General features: G+C 36.2%; 1 protein-coding gene across 1 annotated transcript in view; it reads left to right on the plus strand.

Annotated features, from left to right (window-relative positions):
* The window catches only part of LOC137624835 (neurogenic locus notch homolog protein 1-like), a gene marked incomplete at its 5' end in the record, with an annotated part of 47,471 nt that overhangs the window by 22,375 nt on the left and 7,089 nt on the right, over positions 1–18,007 (plus strand). Inside the window, 9 exons of the mRNA XM_068355787.1 lie at positions 494–727; positions 2,440–2,565; positions 4,238–4,369; positions 10,034–10,264; positions 12,457–12,690; positions 13,589–13,837; positions 14,387–14,629; positions 15,639–15,767; positions 16,863–16,988. Coding sequence (XP_068211888.1) covers positions 494–727; positions 2,440–2,565; positions 4,238–4,369; positions 10,034–10,264; positions 12,457–12,690; positions 13,589–13,837; positions 14,387–14,629; positions 15,639–15,767; positions 16,863–16,988 — 1,704 coding nt within the window. The remainder of the gene's footprint in view (positions 1–493; positions 728–2,439; positions 2,566–4,237; positions 4,370–10,033; positions 10,265–12,456; positions 12,691–13,588; positions 13,838–14,386; positions 14,630–15,638; positions 15,768–16,862; positions 16,989–18,007) is intronic.

Raw genomic sequence — 18,007 nt, forward strand, 5'->3', positions numbered from 1 at the left:
TGGCCAATGATTGCTCTTGAAGCCAGGGAGTACATCTCCCTCTGTGTTGATATTAACCCTTTTACCCCCAGGCTCTTTGGTATTTTCCAACCCTTAACCCCCAGGGGTTATCTTTTCTCAAGCACATTTTGCAGTATATTTTTTTCAAATTGCTCTAACAGCCTTAATTTTCGTCATAGAGAGGTCAGGTTGGTCTCATTCTCTTGGAAAATGCCTGAAGTTTCTCAAAAAATTATCAAAAATATACAAAAAAAAAATGTAAATAGCAGTTTTTTGCAAGGACGTACCGGTACGTCCATGGGGGTAAAGGGATGAGTTTTGTGAAACGTACCAGTACGTCCTTTGGGGGTAAAAGGGTTAAGAGTTCAATGCCAGAGTTAAAATGTCAAGCTAGCTCCTAAGGACTGTCTGTGTATCCGCGATGATATTCGAGTATTACCTTGCTTCCCTTTACATGATACATGCAGATAACCATTATAATGTTCTCTTGCAGGTTGCATCATTCAACCGATATGCATCCAGAACGACGGCACTTGCAAAGAGACCTGTTCGTCCGACGAATCGGAGCTCGCAGACGGATGCAGTGGCACTGGATGCAGATGCTGCGTCAAGAATCCCCCATGTAGCGATTCCCCGTCGTGCCCTGGCGTTTGCAAAGATGCCAATAACTGTACTAGTCCCATCAGTGGTGGAATTTGTCCTGGGGAAGGATGCACTTGCTGCCTGGGTAAGAGTGTGATTTATTTTGATGTCTTGAAACCATACATCATACATACATATACCAAAGGCACCTCCCCCAATTTTGGGGGGTAGCCGACATCAACAAAGAAACAAAACAAAAAGGGGACCTCTACTCTCTACGTTCCTTCAGCCTAACCAGGGACTTAACCGAGTTCAGCTGGTACTGCTAGGGTGCCACAGCCCAACCTCCCACCTCTTGAAACCATAGGTTTTGTTTATTCACAAGGTCTTCCACTGTCTTGGGTTAGAGTTCTCTTGCTTGAGGGTACACTCGGGCACACTATTCTATCTTATTTCTCCTCTTGTTTTGTTAAATTTTTTTATAATTTATATAGGAAATATTTATTTTAATGTTGTTACTGTTCTTAAAATATTTTATTTTCCCTTGTTTCCTTTCCTCAATGGGCTATTTTCCCTGTTGGGGCCCATGGGCTTATAGCATCATGCTTTTCCATCTAGGGTTGTAGCTTAGTTTTGTAAACTGTAATTCCTGTAAGAGTCTTTTCAGTGGATTGTGATTACTAATGAGATTGATACATCCTCCTGGGGTTGATAGGACAATTCAAGAAGTATGATGACTTCCTTGGGAGTGTTCGAAGAGCTTCGGTATCACTTCATCTCATGTTTTTGGAACAAATAATTTTGTTTAAAACGCGTATCACCGTATCAATCGTCTGGCATTTCTTTATACTATAATTCAGTATTGATAAGCAAGCTATTTTGATTAAAGATAAAATCATAGAAATATAAATTTTGATGATTTTTGTTGCGAGGACGCAAAGATATCAGGTGTCAAAAGATAGCATTTGCACATTCTACTTCCTGTATTTTGTTCAAGGACAGTTGAACTATGACCCTTTCTAATAAGCAATAGTTATTTCATTGTGTAAGCCTGTTGTCTCTAAGCTATAGATTCATCTCAGTTGCAGATGCTTAATCCTGTGTCATATACTCCTTAAAAGATTTCTGTTATGAAGAAATAAAGCTATAGACCTTTCAAAATGTTTACCAATCATCTGTACAAAAGATAAGATGTCTCTTAGACCGTCAATAAAACAATGACTGGAAAGGCAATGGATTCTAGAAGATCAAACACATCACACACAATTCCGTCTTATCCAACAGAAATAAAGATTGTACCGTTTGTAATCCAAAATTTTTAATTTTTAAACAAATATGATATCCTATATGTTATTACAATCGTAATTAACACTAGCATTAAAATTACTGAAAGGTTAGCGAGAGAAAAAGTTGCTAACAACGCAACCAATACTCGATGTTTACATTTTCTCAGCTGTGCGCGTATGGGTAAAAGTTGGAATTATTCCTCGAATTTATCATTTATGCCATTTTTGTAGATATGCCAATAATATATATGGTAAAAATGGTTTTATTACTTTCATTATACATATATATATTTATGTAAATCATTTTATGTGTGTCGGTGGTTATCACACCTCAACCTAGGCTAGCCTACTGATAAACCAGACATAGAATTCGAGGTGTGATTTTTATAACGGTAGTATAAGACGACCCCCCCATTTTTAATGGTTAAATTTTGGAATATAGGGTCGTCTTATACGCAGAAATATATGGTATACTGAAATCATGTATAAAGAGTGCAATTAGGAAAGTCATTTATATTCTGTGGTTTGTATTATGTTTAACTGTAGTTTAATAATCTTATATTTTCCACAGGAGATTGTGAAATACAGAACAACTGTACTCAGAGTAACGGAACTTGCAAAGCAAACTGCACTGGCACCGAATCAGAATTGGCCGGTGGTTGTATAGGTGCTGGCTGCAAGTGCTGTTTTAATGAAAGTAAGTGAACCTCACAACGTTGTATTGAATAATCAAAGTGTAGCGTAGCCATAAATGTTGTATTGATTAAAGTAAATGTAGCACCCAAGGGGTTTAGAAGTTAAGGTAAGGATAGTGCCAAGGGATATGAATATTAAAGTAGATGTTAAACCAAGTTTTGCGGAGATTGAAGTAATTGCGGCCCTTATGTTTTTTAGATTAGATAAGTGTATCCGCAATTATTGTCGCGAATCAAGTAAGCGTATCACCTTGTATTGTGGAGATTACAGTAAGTTTAGTCCTTTGATTTATAGGTGTTAATGTAAATGTAGCCCTAAGTGTTGCAGAAATTAAAGAAAGTAGGTCTGATTGGAAGAAGGTCTGTGCCGGCTTAGTTAGATTCCCTAGAAGAGAATCCATTTGGTAAATTTTCTGAGCTGATAAGAAATATCACGCAACATTTGTCTGAGTGTATACTGTATGCCATTCATACAATTGGATGCAGTCCGAATTGGTAAATGAAGTCCAAACCATTTGAATTTGATGTGTAAAACAGGAAAAGGCTTATGGCAATACTGCATTGATAAACTTTAATAACTATAACTATAGATTTTGCCAGTCATCTCTATCTTGAGCCTCTAAATCAATACTACTCCATTCATCACCTCCTACTTCACGCTTCATAGTCCTCAGCCATGTAGGCCTGGGTCCTCCGCCTCTTCTAGTGTATCATCATCATCATCATCGTCATCATCTCCTCCTACGCCTATTGACGCAAAGGGCCTCAGTTAGATTTCTCCAGTCATCTCTTATCTTGAGCTTCTAAATCAATACTTCTCCATTCATCATCTAATACTTCACATTTCATAGTCTTCAGCCATGTAGGCCTGGGCCTTCCAACTCTTCTAGTGCCTTGTGGAGCCCATTTGAAAGTTTGGTGAACTAATCTCTCTTGGGGAGTGCGAAGAGCGTGACCAAACCATCGCCATCCGCCCCTCACCATGACCTCGTCCTATATAGTGAATGTATATACCAACCTTTGCTCTAATAGTGCGTAGTGTGAAATTTTGTACTTCAAACACCTATTTTTATCCTGACCATTGTTCTAATGGTGTGTATTGGAAGTTGATATTTAAGTCATGGAATAGATATAGTAATGAAACTAGTCCATTGCAATGGTCAAGGAAATTGCAAACCTCCATCAAGGCTAAGCAATCGGTGCCTGGAAAGATTCCTCCTCTCCGAAAATAATCTCTTTACTATTTCTCCTCAAATCTAAAACTTGGTGATAGTTTTATTTCTTCCCTTGGTAAAAAATTTGTCAAAATCCACCCGTTCTATTTTACGTAAACCTGCTAACAAACAAGTAAACAAACTTAGCTAATAAAGAACCTTTCTTATCAGCAATAAGTTTTTTTTATTTTTAAAATGCTTCCTTGTTATTATTAACTCTTTTAATGTATTTTTTTTTCTCAAATATTGCCAATAATCACTTCTTGTCAGATTTTAATTTCTCATTTGGTTAAAATTTTTGTAAAAGTCCATCTTTAATTTTTTACAGAATCCTCATAAAAATCAAGCTGAAAATAATAGAACCATGGAATTGTCAATAAGCGATTCTTTCAATACGAAAATTCTGGTTCGTTTATATCATTCTCCCATTTTAATTTATCTTTTTCTGTGTAACAAATAGCAGCAACGGAATGTGTAATACAGCCCAACTGTACTCAGAGTAATGGAACTTGCAAAGAGAATTGCACCAGTGTTGAAACTGAGCTGGAAAATGGATGCAGTGGGGATGGGTGCAAGTGCTGTATTGAAGCATGTAAGTGGAGGGGGTTCTGCTACCCGGGCAACGTCTTCTTCGAAAGAAATAAGATGCAAATTTTATCCCTTCGACGAATCTATCAGAAATTATAATACACGGTTTCTTACTTCCAAATTTTCTCTAGATTTATGCTGTTGTTTCAATGTAAGTGGACAGGCTTTGTTCTCCAGGGTAACGTCTTCTTCGAGAGAAATAAGATGCAAATTTTATCCCTTCGACGAATCTATCAAAAATTATAATACACGGTTTCTTACTTCTAAATTTTTCTCTAGATTTATGCTGTTGTTTCAATGTAAGTGGACAGCCTTTGCTCCCCTGGCAATGTTTTCTTCTAAAAATATAAGTTGCAAATCTTATCTCTTCGACGAATCTATCAGAAATTAAAATACACGGTTTCGTACTTCCAAATTTTTCTCTATCGTGGATTATGATAGATTTATACTGTTGTTTCAATGAGTAGACAGGCTTCCCCTGGCAATGTTTTCTTCAAAAGATATACTGTAAGTTGCAAATCTTATCCCTTCGAAGAATCTATCAGAAATTAAGATACACGGTTTCTTACTTCCAAATTTTTCTCTTATCATGGATTATAATAGATTTATACTGTTGTTTCAATGTGAGTGGACAGCCTTTGCTCCTGTGGCAATGTTTTCTTCAAAAGATATAAGTTGTAAATCTTATCCCTTCGACGAATCTATCAGAAATTAAGATACATGGTTTCTTACTTCCAAATTTTTCTCTATCATGGATTATAATAGATTTATATTGTTTCACTTAATATAATGGAATTACATGAGTGTATAAGACTACTGTAAAAGATAAAAATGGTAGGCCGTATTTTAAAACTACTATCCTTTTTCAGAAAAAAATATTCATGTACATGTAAATGTAAGATATTCCTTTTTAAAAAAGCGAAACAATATTAAACTACTTTTAAACTTTGCCAAATATAATCAAGTTTGGGTGGCAAGATAGGCCTACTGTGTCTTTAAGCGTTAAACGTGACACTTAGATCTAACTGTACTTTGATATTATGAAGCAGAGAAATTAATCAAATTTCAAAACAATGACTCATAGCAATAATCCTTATCAATAAATAGATGGTAATTTTGCAACTTTCAGAGTGCCATGTTTAAATCTCTTTTATAGTTAGAGGACTATTTTATTTGACTAATTTCCTATTAAATGTTCAGTTACAGACATACAGCAGTCACCCTCATAAATGCTCTGAAATACAACTTAACTTGCCAAGATTTTCGTCCATAGCTTTCCTATTGGGATTTTTCTGCATTAAATTGTAAATTTTTCTCTATGCGATGACCACATATATACCCATAAAACGACTCTATGCTGCAGTCTACCACAAAATCTGACACCAAAAATTTTTGGACATTTTCTCTGACCCCGGCCCTTACTAGATTCGGACCCCCAAAAATAGGGCCTTTTTTCAAGAAAATCTTATATATCTTCAACACTATTGTTCTTTTGGTGTGTATTATGATTTTATCGCCATTTTTCTAGCGGAGCACATTATACACATATCAGTACCATTGCTTCAACATTGTCTGAAATGTTTGTACTGTATCCTTACCATTTCTTTTGAGTCACATATATTGGTGTGCTACTGTTACTAACACACATTTGGGTTCCCTTCAAATGTCATCTTCAATGTGTTGTAGATTATATTTGGTATGTTACATCTTCAAGTAAAGTCTAGGTATGTTAACTTTAAAATAGTTTATTCTTTAAAAACAGTATTAACATCTCCATCACAGGAGTATAGATGGTTTGGTCGGATGACCATTCCGTATGACATCTCAATAAGAACTGCCACAAATATCCATATTCACGTTAAAGTTTACTTAGTTATCTCAGCACTTAACCCTTTTACCCCCAAAAGACGTACTGGTACGTTTCACAAAAGCCATCCCTTTACCCCCATGGACGTACCGGTACGTCCTTGCAAAAAAATGCTATAAAGATTTTTTTTTTCATATTTTTGATAATTTTTTGAGAAAATTCAGGCATTTTCCAAGAGAATGAGACCAACCTGACCTCTCTATGACAAAAATTAAGGCTGTTAGAGCAATTTAAAAAAAAATATACTGCAAAATGTGCTGGGAAAAAAATAACCCCCTGGGGGTTAAGGGTTGGAAATTTCCAAATAGCCTGGGGGTAAAAGGGTTAATGGATTATAGTAAACACAACATTAATACCGGAAGGTACTTAGTTCCGTTCTCATAGACAACTCTTTCTCACGGGCTTGGTTGTGTTTACTCTTCATGAAAAATGTTACATTGCTGAGGTTTGGCATTCATATCCTGCTTATGATATGACTATGGCATTTCTCACACGTCTCCCACTTCCACAGTGACCTGTAGGTCATGTGTTTTAAACAAGTAATATCTATATATTACACATATAGGAATTTTTATCTCAACCATCGCTCTAAAGGTGTGTATTGTAAGCTGTTATAACCTCTTTTACTCTAATTGGGTACACTGGAGTTTCTTATCCTAACCACTGCTATAACAGTGCGTATAGGAAAATTTTATACATACCATTGACGGTTTGCATCGTTAATTTCTTTACTCAGCATTGTTTTGAACCCTTTTACCCCCAGGCTATCTGGAAATTTCCAACCCTTAACCCCCATGGGGTTATTTTTTTTCAAGCACATTTTGCAGTATATTTTTTTTAAATTGCTCTAACAGCCTTGATTTTTGTCATAGAGAGGTCAGGTTGGTATCATTCTCTTGGAAAATGCCTGAAGTTTCTCAAAAAATTATCAAAAATATGCAAAAAAAATTTTAGTGGCAGTTTTTTGCAAGGACGTACCGGTACGTCCATGGGGGTAAAGGGATGAGTTTTGTGAAACGTATCAGTACGTCCTTTGGGGGTAAAAGGGTTAAAGGTGAGTATTGGATATCTATATCTCCATAGAATCATATTACTTCCTAGCTCAAAATCTCTTTCTGAAGAACTAAAGAATCTCTCAGAAGTGAGAATTCAAAGGTTTTCTACTGCCATACTGTACTTATTTTCCTCTGTCCATGTGTATCCTACTTACATGCTAATTTTCTATTAATGACATACATATAAGCATAATATAATACTTGCTAATTTTCTATTAAAAATCAATTCAGGAATTTAGACCAGTGCCGGAAAATAAATAATCTAAATGCAGGACTGGACAATACCCCTTAACAGGCCTACTCATCCTGATGCATCTCATTTCTTACACATGCTTTTTTTTATAGCAGCGCTCTTGGGCATCCAGTAACCTGTTTCTGCCCTGGCATATGACATTGACCAGACCTTAGACGTCTCGGTGTTTTCCCTTACTGGAGAGTCGTTTCCTCTTAATTCTATCTGTAAATCTTTAACCCTCTCAATGCCGGTGGTGAATTCGATGAAACTTCTGATGTAGCAGAATCTTTCAAGACCACACAAACCTTCGCTTGTTGATGTTTATTGGAAAGCTCTTATTAACTCTTTTACCCCCAAGTTATTTGGAAATTTCCAACCCTTAACCCCCAGGGGTTATTTTTTTCCCCAGCACATTTTGCAGTATATTTTTTTAAATTGGTCTAACAGCCTTAATTTTTGTCATAGAGAGGTCAAGTTGGTCTCATTCTTTTGGAAAATGCCTGAAGTTTCTCACAAAATTATAAAAAAATATGCAAAAATATGTAAATAGCAGTTTTTTGCAAGGACGTACCGGTACGTCCATGGGGGTAAAGGGATGGGTTTTGTGAAACGTACCAGTACGTCCTTTGGGGGTAAAAGGGTTAAGCCCTTTCCATTGAATATAAATTTTCCATAGTTTGGATGATTTTAGAAGAGTTTCCTTTTTTAAATTTTGTCTAAGTCACCAATGGCAGTGAAAGGGTTACAGCATGGAACAAATATTGCAACATGGAGGTGTACATTTCATTAACCCTTTTACCCCCAAAAGACATACTGGTACGTTTCACAAAACCCATCCCTTTACCCCCATGGACGTACCGGTACGTCCTTGCAAAAAAATGCTATAAAATTTTTTTTTTCATATTTTTGATAATTTTTTTTTAGAAAATTCAGTCTTTTTCCAAGAGAATGAGACCAACCTGACCTCAAGGCTGTTAGGGCAATTTAAAAAAAATATACTGCAAAATGTGCTTGGAAAAAAATAACCCCCTGGGGGTTAAGGGTTGGAAATTTCCAAAGAGCCTGGGGGTAAAAGGGTTAACATTGCTTTAGTCTTATTTTATCATTATGTATAATATCTACCACATGAGTTACCATGTGCGTTCTAGAAGAATTTTTATAATTTTGATAAGCAAATATCTACCATAACAGGTATGAATATCTCTGATGACTTACGTTCTATGGACATAAACAAAACTGTTTCCTGATTTTACAAGTCCATTGTCTCTTACACATGACCAAAACTCGTTTTATAGTTATAAGATTATCGTAATATTAAGTCCAGACTGTTTGTTCTGCAAAAATATACCTATAGTCCATTTCTTTTATCGAGGCAGATTTGCACCGACTCGTAGCGGTGCCCTTTTAGCTTGGAAAAGTTTCCTGATCGCTGATTGGTTAGAATTATCTCGTCCAACCAATCAGCGATCAGGAAACTTTTCCGAGCTAAAAGGGCACCGCTGCGAGTCGGTGCAAATCTTCATCGCTAAAAGAAATTGACTAAAGGGTGAAATGCCACACAAATGAACTATTTTTGTTATCAAGTTTCTTAAGTTTTAACTATGTAATGCATTACTTAATATTTAAAAGAAAAAATGCTAATAAATTGTGTTATATGGTCATATATTCATGAAGATACCGCTAGAATTTCTGTCCATTTTGATAATTTCCTATATTCGTTTAGTTATTCATAGTGATAACACCATAATGCATGTTCATTTTGATTATTTCCTATATTCGTATAGTTATTCATAGTGATAACACCGTAATGCATGTTCATTTTGATAATTTCCTACATTCGTATAGTTATTCATAGTGATAACACCATAATGCATGTTCATTTTGGTAATTTCCTATATTTGTATAATTATTCATAGTGATAACACCATAATGCATGTTCATTTTGATAATTTCCTATATTCGTATAGTTATTCATAGTGATAACACCATATGCATGTTCATTTTGTTAATATAATATATTTGTATAATTATTCATAGTGATAACACTATAATGCATGTTTATTTTGATAATTTCCTATATTCGTATAGTTATTCATAGTGATAACACTATAATGCATGTTCATTTTGATAATTTCCTATATTCGTATAATTATTCATAGTGATAACACCATAATGCATGTTCATTTTGGTAATTTCCTATATTCGTATAATTATTCAAGCGAAAACACCATAATGCATGTTCATTTTGGTAATTTCCTATAGTCACTTACTTGTTCATAGTGGTAACATCATAACGCATGTTCATTTTGAGAAAAAAATCACGATAATTTCCACGTTTTGTACGTCCATTTTGATAATTTCCTATAGTCGTATAGTTATTCAAGCGAAAACACCATAATGCATGTTCATTTTGGTAATTTCCTATAGTCACTTACTTGTTGATAGTGGTAACATCATAACGCATGTTCATTTTGAGAAAAAATTCACGATGATTTCCACCTTTCCCAACAGCCTGTATAATCGAGGAATCCTGCACTGCTCGCAATGGGTCTTGCAAGGCCAACTGCTCTTCATCGGAGGAGGAGCTTGCCAACGGCTGCAGCGGGGACGGTTGCAAGTGCTGCGTAGACGCGTCTTGCCCGGCCTCTCCCAATTGCAAAGGAGTGTGCGAGAAGTCGGACCTTTGCGATGACGTAATTGCCGGATCAAGTTGCGATTCAGCGGACTGTGTTTGTTGCAGAAGTAAGTGCGTTTATGTTTCTCTTCGGCATGCCAATTGTGCAAAAAGTAATTATGAGACATTGTCGTTTGCTATGTTGTTCTTTCAATCATTATACTACAGACACACACACACACACATATATATATATATATATATATATATATATATATATATATATATATATATATACACAGTATGTGTATATATATATGTATATATATATATATATATATATATATATATATATATATATATAGAGAGAGAGAGAGAGAGAGAGAGAGAGAGAGAGAGAGAGAGAGAGAGAGAGAGAGAGAGAGAGAGAGAGATACATACATATATATATATGTATATATATATATATATATATATATATATATATATATATATATATATATATATATATATATATATATATATATATATATATATTTTTATGTTTGTATGTATATGCTTTTATTTTTACGTTTATATATATGCATATGTATATTATGTATACACATATATTGTACTACTGTATATCTCTAAAGTGGTTGTTTCTATGAAGTATTTAATGTAGATAATTTTTATGGGCTTTATCATATAAGTAAATCATTTTAGAATGTATGTAAAGGAAGTAATGGAGATGATCCAAATAAATTATTCTTTTTAACGTAACCAAAATCATTCTATTTAGTGTCGTCATGTGAATACATTCGTTGCTGATCAGTCATGTTTGTGAACGGTTCGTTATAAGAATATAGAATAAAACTTGAGTGATGCCATGGTACAGTAAGTGGTTTGTTCAGTATGATGGAAAGAGACAGTAGCAAATAATCACTGTTTTTCTGGGTCGACCTGTGACGCCCGGTGACAAAGCTACTGCCAAAGTGATCCAATTCCTCAGCAAGCTGGGTTTCAAGGTCAACTTACAAAAGTCTCGCCTGCAACCGGCAAGCAACTTCGAATGGTTAGGCATCCAATGGGACCTCACAAGTCACAGGCTCTCTCTTCCTTCCAAGAAGGTCAGAGAGATAGCATCTAAGACAAGGAACTTCCTCAAACACAAACAGGTGTCCAGAAGAGCCTTGGAAAGAATCCTCGGCTTACTTCAATTTGCGTCAGTGACAGACCTCTTATTGAAAGCCAAACTCAAAGACATCAACCGAGTTTATTTGAAGGATTCCATATACCGTACATTTCCGCGTATAAGACGACCTTTGGATAAGACAAGGTCAAAAATTAGGGCAGATTTGAATGAATTTAGTTCATACCTGTTGTATAAAACAACTGGTGAATTACAAAGCCTTCACTGTATAGGCTAGACATTGCTGCATCCCTTGAAATCCAAATCAGGTTTAATTAAAGAAATTTCAAATGCTTTACCTAAACACATCACCAAAAACAAACCACTGTTTTGTTTACGCTTCACCCCCTATCACTACGAACAAACGGACATATTTACAAATGTGTATAGGTTAGCTTTTGCACCAACAGATATCTCACCAAGTATTGGTTATGTAATGATGGTGTTATTACTAGCCTTCTGGCTAGTAAAGTTGTAACATGTTTTTCTAACATTCAAATGGCAGTAGATTGATCCCCGCACGAGACTGAATTTAAGCTCTTTACTGGGGAAGCCACTGCTGTGGTTGAGCACCACAGTGGGGCGTTGAGCTTGCCCGGCTGAAGTTTTGATGAGCATCTATTCTGATGAAACTGAAACCAGACACCTTTACCTTTTGCCTTTACTTTTCCCAAGTATCGACGGTAAAAGTACACAGATACACCTGCCTTCCTTATGGGGACATAAGTATAAGAAAAGCAGTTGAAATATGAAGGTATCCTATTTTTTAAAGAAATTGATCGATTACAATAGTTGGATATTAGCTAATGCACACTGAAACCAGACACTTTTAACCTTTAATATTTTTTTAGTTATTTTATCTTAGAAATTCAAAATAAAAGATATAAAGAGAATTTTGGGTGCCGGTTTAGTACGTGGCCTACCTTTCGAATATGGCCTACGAAATTCTATCTGTTTTAGTATGTTGCCTAACCTTACCTTACCTTACCTTACCTTACCCAACAAGCCAGGTAGGCCACATACTAAACCAGAATAAAAAAGGTAGGCCACATACTAAACCGGCACACAATTTTGTATCATCTATTATTATTGATTACAATACTGTAGTTGGATATTAGCTAATACACACCATTCATCTATATTTTCCAGATTGCACAATACAAGCTAACTGTTCGAGCAGCAATGGAACCTGCAAAGCAAACTGCACCGCAGGTGAATACGAGCTGTCGGATGGCTGCAGTGGAGACGGCTGTAAATGCTGCGTCAAATTAGCCACGTGCAGCAGTTCATCCTCCTGCGGAGGACTTTGCACGGACAAGAGGAACTGCACCACAGAGTTACCCGGGGGTTCTTGTTCAGGGACTGACTGCACTTGTTGTTTGAGTAAGTATAGTTGACACGAGTCTTCGGAGGACTTCTGGTCGTTTCTATGCTACAGGGCTGTATGCTTGTGATAGTAATGAGGGTAATGTTGATAGTAATCATAATGAGGATAATGATGATAATTAGAATAATCATTATCAAAATTATGATCATCATAGTAATAATGATGATAATATTAATATTGATAATCATAATAAGAATTATAATAATGATATTAAAAACAATGATAATTATAATAATGATATTAAAAACAATGATAATTATAATAATAATAATAATAATAATAATCATGAAAATAATGATACGGTAATAATAATCATGATAATATAATCATAATATCAATTATCAATGTAATGGTAATAATAATGATATTAATGATAATGATACCAATGTTGATATTGATGATAATAACAGCAGTGATTATAATAAAATTACTTAAGTATATGAGTCGTTCTTAAAGGCCAGTGTTATAGAAAACAATTGTGAACACATTCTCTAGAGTTTAAAGGTTATAAAGGCCACTCATGAATAGCAGAGGCAAGGGACAGTGACATTACCCTAGCAAGCAGGACAATGCCCTAGAGACTGATCATATACATACATATGATCAGCACACAAGCCTCTCTCCACCCAGGCAATGGCTGCAGATGACTCAGCAGATAGAACTATATTCTCCCCCAAACCCCCCCCCCTCATCCTTAGCTCACAAAGATGGTGAGATTGCAGCGACTAAAGAAACTAATGAGCTTGAGCGGAACTCAAACCCCAGTCTGGCGTTCACCAGTCAGGGACATTACCACACTCGCCATCACAACCCTTGCGACAAATTATTCAAAACACTTTGCAATATCTCTTTAAGTAACCATAATAACGACCTGATTTGTTTATTTATTTCCAGACTGTGAGATACAACCAAGCTGCACGAACAAAAATGGAACTTGCAAACTAAAATGCGCAAGCAATGAAACTGCTTTGGCGTCAGGATGCAGCGGGACCAATTGCACGTGTTGCATTCCCAATACGAGCTTAGCGACTTGCCCGGCCACGCCGCCTCCAACCTGCGCCGGGAAATGCGTGGACTCCGCAATTTGCTCAATCACGGTCGAAAATGGGACCTGCTCTGGTGATTCATGTGCTTGCTGTCAAGGTAAGCCTTTAGGCACTACTTCTGTTATCAGATCTTGTATAATATCAATATATATATATATATATATATATATATATATATATATATATATATAATATATATATATATATATATATATATATATATATATATATATATATATATATATATATATATATATATATATATATATATATATATATATATTTACACATGTATATATGTTATATATATATATGTATATATATATATATATATATATATATATATATATATATATATATATATATATATATATATATATATATATATATATATATATATATATATATATATATATATATATATATATATATATATATATATATATATATACAGTATAGAGGAAAAACTATATTTCTTAAGTTAATGTCAAATATTCATACCACTTAGATTTATCCTCTTCTTTTGGCTCTTATGTTCAACCTTCAGTATTTCAACATGGTAATTTCTTGGCACATAATAATGAAGTATAAATATATGAATTTTCTCGCATATAAGTACTCATATAATTCACCCTCCTATCAACAGATTGTCAACCTAACAGCAAATGCTTAGAGAAAGAAGGCGTTTGCAAGACGGCTTGCGAAGGCGGAGAGAGAGAAGTCGTGGGCGGTTGTGGTGGCCCCAGTAAATGTGCCTGTTGCGGCCCCTCCTCAAATTTCTTCTCTTGCCCAGCCAGCCCCGGATGTGTCGGAAGATGCACTGACCCTGCCCGCTGCGCAATAGTAATGACAGGAGAATGCTCAAAGCCGGAATGCGTATGCTGTTTGAGTAAGTGCAATACGGTATACAGTACTGTACATCTTAAAGGTGGTTTGGTCATGTGGGAAGATTGTCTCAACAGGGTGGAAATGCGGAGTTACCTCTTGAGAAAAGGGAAGAAATATTCTCGAAATAGTAATGACAGGGGAATGCACTATGCCAGAATGCGTATGCTGTTTGAGTAAGTGTATTACCATGTACATCTTAAAGGTGGTTTGGTCGTGTGGGAAGATTGTCTCAGCAGGGTGGAAATGAGGAGTTACCTGTTGAGAAAAGGGAAGAAATATTCTCGAAATAGTAATGACAGGAGAATGTGTATGCTGTTTGAGTAAGTGTAATACCGTACACATCTTAAAGGTGTTTTGGTCATGTGAGAAGATTGTCTCAGCTGGGTGGAAATGAGGAGGTACCTCTTGAGAAGAGGGAAGAAATATTCTCGAAATAGTAATGACAGGAGAATGCACTAAGCCAGAATGCGTATGCTGTTTGAGTAAGTGTATTACCATGTACATCTTAAAGGTGGTTTGGTCGTGTGGGAAGATTGTCTCAGCAGGGTGGAAATGAGAAGTTACCTGTTGAGAAAAGGGAAGAAATATTCTCTATGAGATAACTGTTCCTTCTTTTTGAGTGCAATTGTTAGGAAGAAAGCAGGTGTGGCATCATCGTTAGGCGTACTTTTTATATCTGTGTTTCATAAGTAGGACTGTTAAAACTGACACCACCATTTCATCTATAAAAATTATATTTTAGTTGGCCTTATTGATACTCTTTTTTTGATAATCTTAGAAATATCTGTATTATCAAAAAGATATTCTTGTGTTGCATTTTCTGGGTGTATTATAGTAAGGTAAAAAGATATATGATAACCACCGCTATTTTGTTCTACATTATATTTAATTTTCCTTCAAAACAACTTCTGAATCAATAGTCTTCTGAAATGGTCAAAAAGAAATCTTAAGATGTCGAGAGGTTGAGTTTTAATAGTCATTTCTTGATTCTAACCTCGGATTGCTTTCAGATTGCGAAATACAGCCGACATGTACGAATTTGAACGGTACCTGCCGGGAGAGGGGAACATGCAGCGCGAACGAAACCATCATTGCCCTGGGTTGTTCAGGAAACCGATGCGAGTGTTGCGCTCCGCAAAGTGAGTATAACTCTTTGGGCTGGTGAGCGGTAAGACCTTCGGGCCTATACAGGCCATTAACCCTTTTACCCCCAAAGGACGCACTGGTACGTTTCACAAAACCCATCCCTTTACCTCCATGGACGTACCGGTACGTCCTTGCAAAAAAATGCTATAAAACTTTTTTTTTCATATTTTTGATAATTTTTTGAGAAAATTTAGGCATTTTCCAAGAGAATGAGACCAACCTGACCTCTTTATGGTGAAAATTAAGGCTGTTAGAGCAATTTAAAAAAAATATACTGCAAAATGTGCTTGAAAAAAAAAAATAACCCCTGGGGGTTAAGGGTTGGAAAATTCCAAAGAGCCTGGGGGTAAAAGGGTTAATCTCCAATTGTGAAATTCCTCAATTTGATGAGAGTCTGCACAGTTTCTAATTTCTGTATATAAAAGTCTTAGATTTAATAAGAGTATTCTAATTATAGTTACGAAACTAGGCTATGAAAGTTTCGTAATTGAAAAGAGTAATCATGGTTACCAATCTTTGGCTATGAAAGTTTCCTAATTGATAAGAGTAATTATGGTTACCAAACTAGGCTATGAAAGTTTCGTAATTGATAATGAGTAATTTGGTTACCAATCTTTGGCTATGAAAGTTTCTTAATTGATAAGAGTAGTAATGAAAATCTTTGATTTGATAGGAGTAATTAAATCATCTACTCTGGGACTCCTGCGGAGGTAGCAGCAGTAGGGGATTCAGCGTTATAAAGCTTCATTTGTGGTGGATAGCGAGGGAGGGTGGGCTGTGCCACCCTAGCAGTACTAGCTGAAATCGGTTGAGTCCCTTGTCAGGCTAGGGGGAAGTAGAGAGGAAAAGTCCCCTTTATTTTCCATTTGTTTGATGTCGGCTACCCCCCAAATTGGGGGAAGTGCCTTGGTATATGTATGTATGACCATGGCACTTCTCCCAGTTTTGGGACCCAATTTTGGGAGGTTCACGATACCCTAATTGAAATTTCCCACCAGCATTTCTTGTAGCAAAGGCAAAACGCAAGTCTTTCTATTTTATTTACTCACATGTCCGTCACTTTTTTTCACATCTGTCATGTTTTTCAGACTGCACCATAACCAAGTCCTGCGAGGATGAAAATGGCGTGTGCAGAGACACCAGTTGTAACGATGGAGAGAGGTTGATTCCCTCTGGGTGTAACGGAACAAACTGCGTCTGCTGCGCTCCACCCAGTAAGTCACTGATGTTTTTTCTTTTTTTTCGTTCTTTTGTATTGTGGTTTTCTGTTTTGTCAGATTATAGCTTTATGATCGAGTGATATAGTTTGAATATAAAGTAAATTTTGGGGATAATGAGTTCAAGTTGTTTTATATACTATGTGTATATAACAACAACAAACTGCAGGACAAAAGCCTCAGATATCGTGTCCTTATGTCTGGGGTTTGGCCATCATCACCACGCTGGCCACTGGAGATTGGTGATGCTGAGAGATTTTAGTCTGATCGTTCACTGCAAATAAACTAGTTTGGGTGGCCTTGACTAGTACAGCTTGGGTGGTCATGGCGATACACAAACCCTTTTACCACATTAAGGAAATTTTGTAGGACTCTAGTTTTGTCCTATTTAGGATGCCAGTTAGGCTGTGGATACCAGCCAGGTGAATGTGGTAGAATAAATGATAACATATGGTTCCAATCAAGAATAACACTTCGAATTTAACCAAAGTTACGTCTGGTTAAATTCAGGAGTAATAAAATGCCATAGCCATACCAAACAACAATCATAGAGAGAATGGAAAATGGCTATGAATGCAAGAGTTGATGGGAGAAGTACGAGAGGAAGGCCAAGGTTTGGGTGGATGGATGGAGTGAAGAAAGTTCTGGGTGACAGGAGGATAGATGTGAGAGAGGCAAGAGAGCGTGCTATAAATAGGAATGAATGGCGAGTGATTGTGACGCAGTTCCGGTAGGCCCTGCTTCTTCCTCCGGTCGCCTTGGATGACTGCGGAGGTAGTAGCAGTAGGGGATTCAGCGTTATGAAGCTTCATCTGTGGTGGATAACGGGGGAGGGTGGGCTGTGGCACCCTAGTAGTACAGCCAAACTCGGTTGAGTCCCTTGTCAGGCTGGTACGAGCGTAGAGAGGAAATGTCCCCTTTGTTTTTATTTGTTTGATGTTGCCTACCCCTCAAAGTTATGGGAAGTGCCTTGGTCTATGTATGTATAGTTAAACTTTATCTCCCATAATTTACAT

Source organism: Palaemon carinicauda, chromosome 31 (genome assembly GCF_036898095.1).
Source record: "Palaemon carinicauda isolate YSFRI2023 chromosome 31, ASM3689809v2, whole genome shotgun sequence".
NCBI lineage: Eukaryota > Metazoa > Arthropoda > Malacostraca > Decapoda > Palaemonidae > Palaemon > Palaemon carinicauda.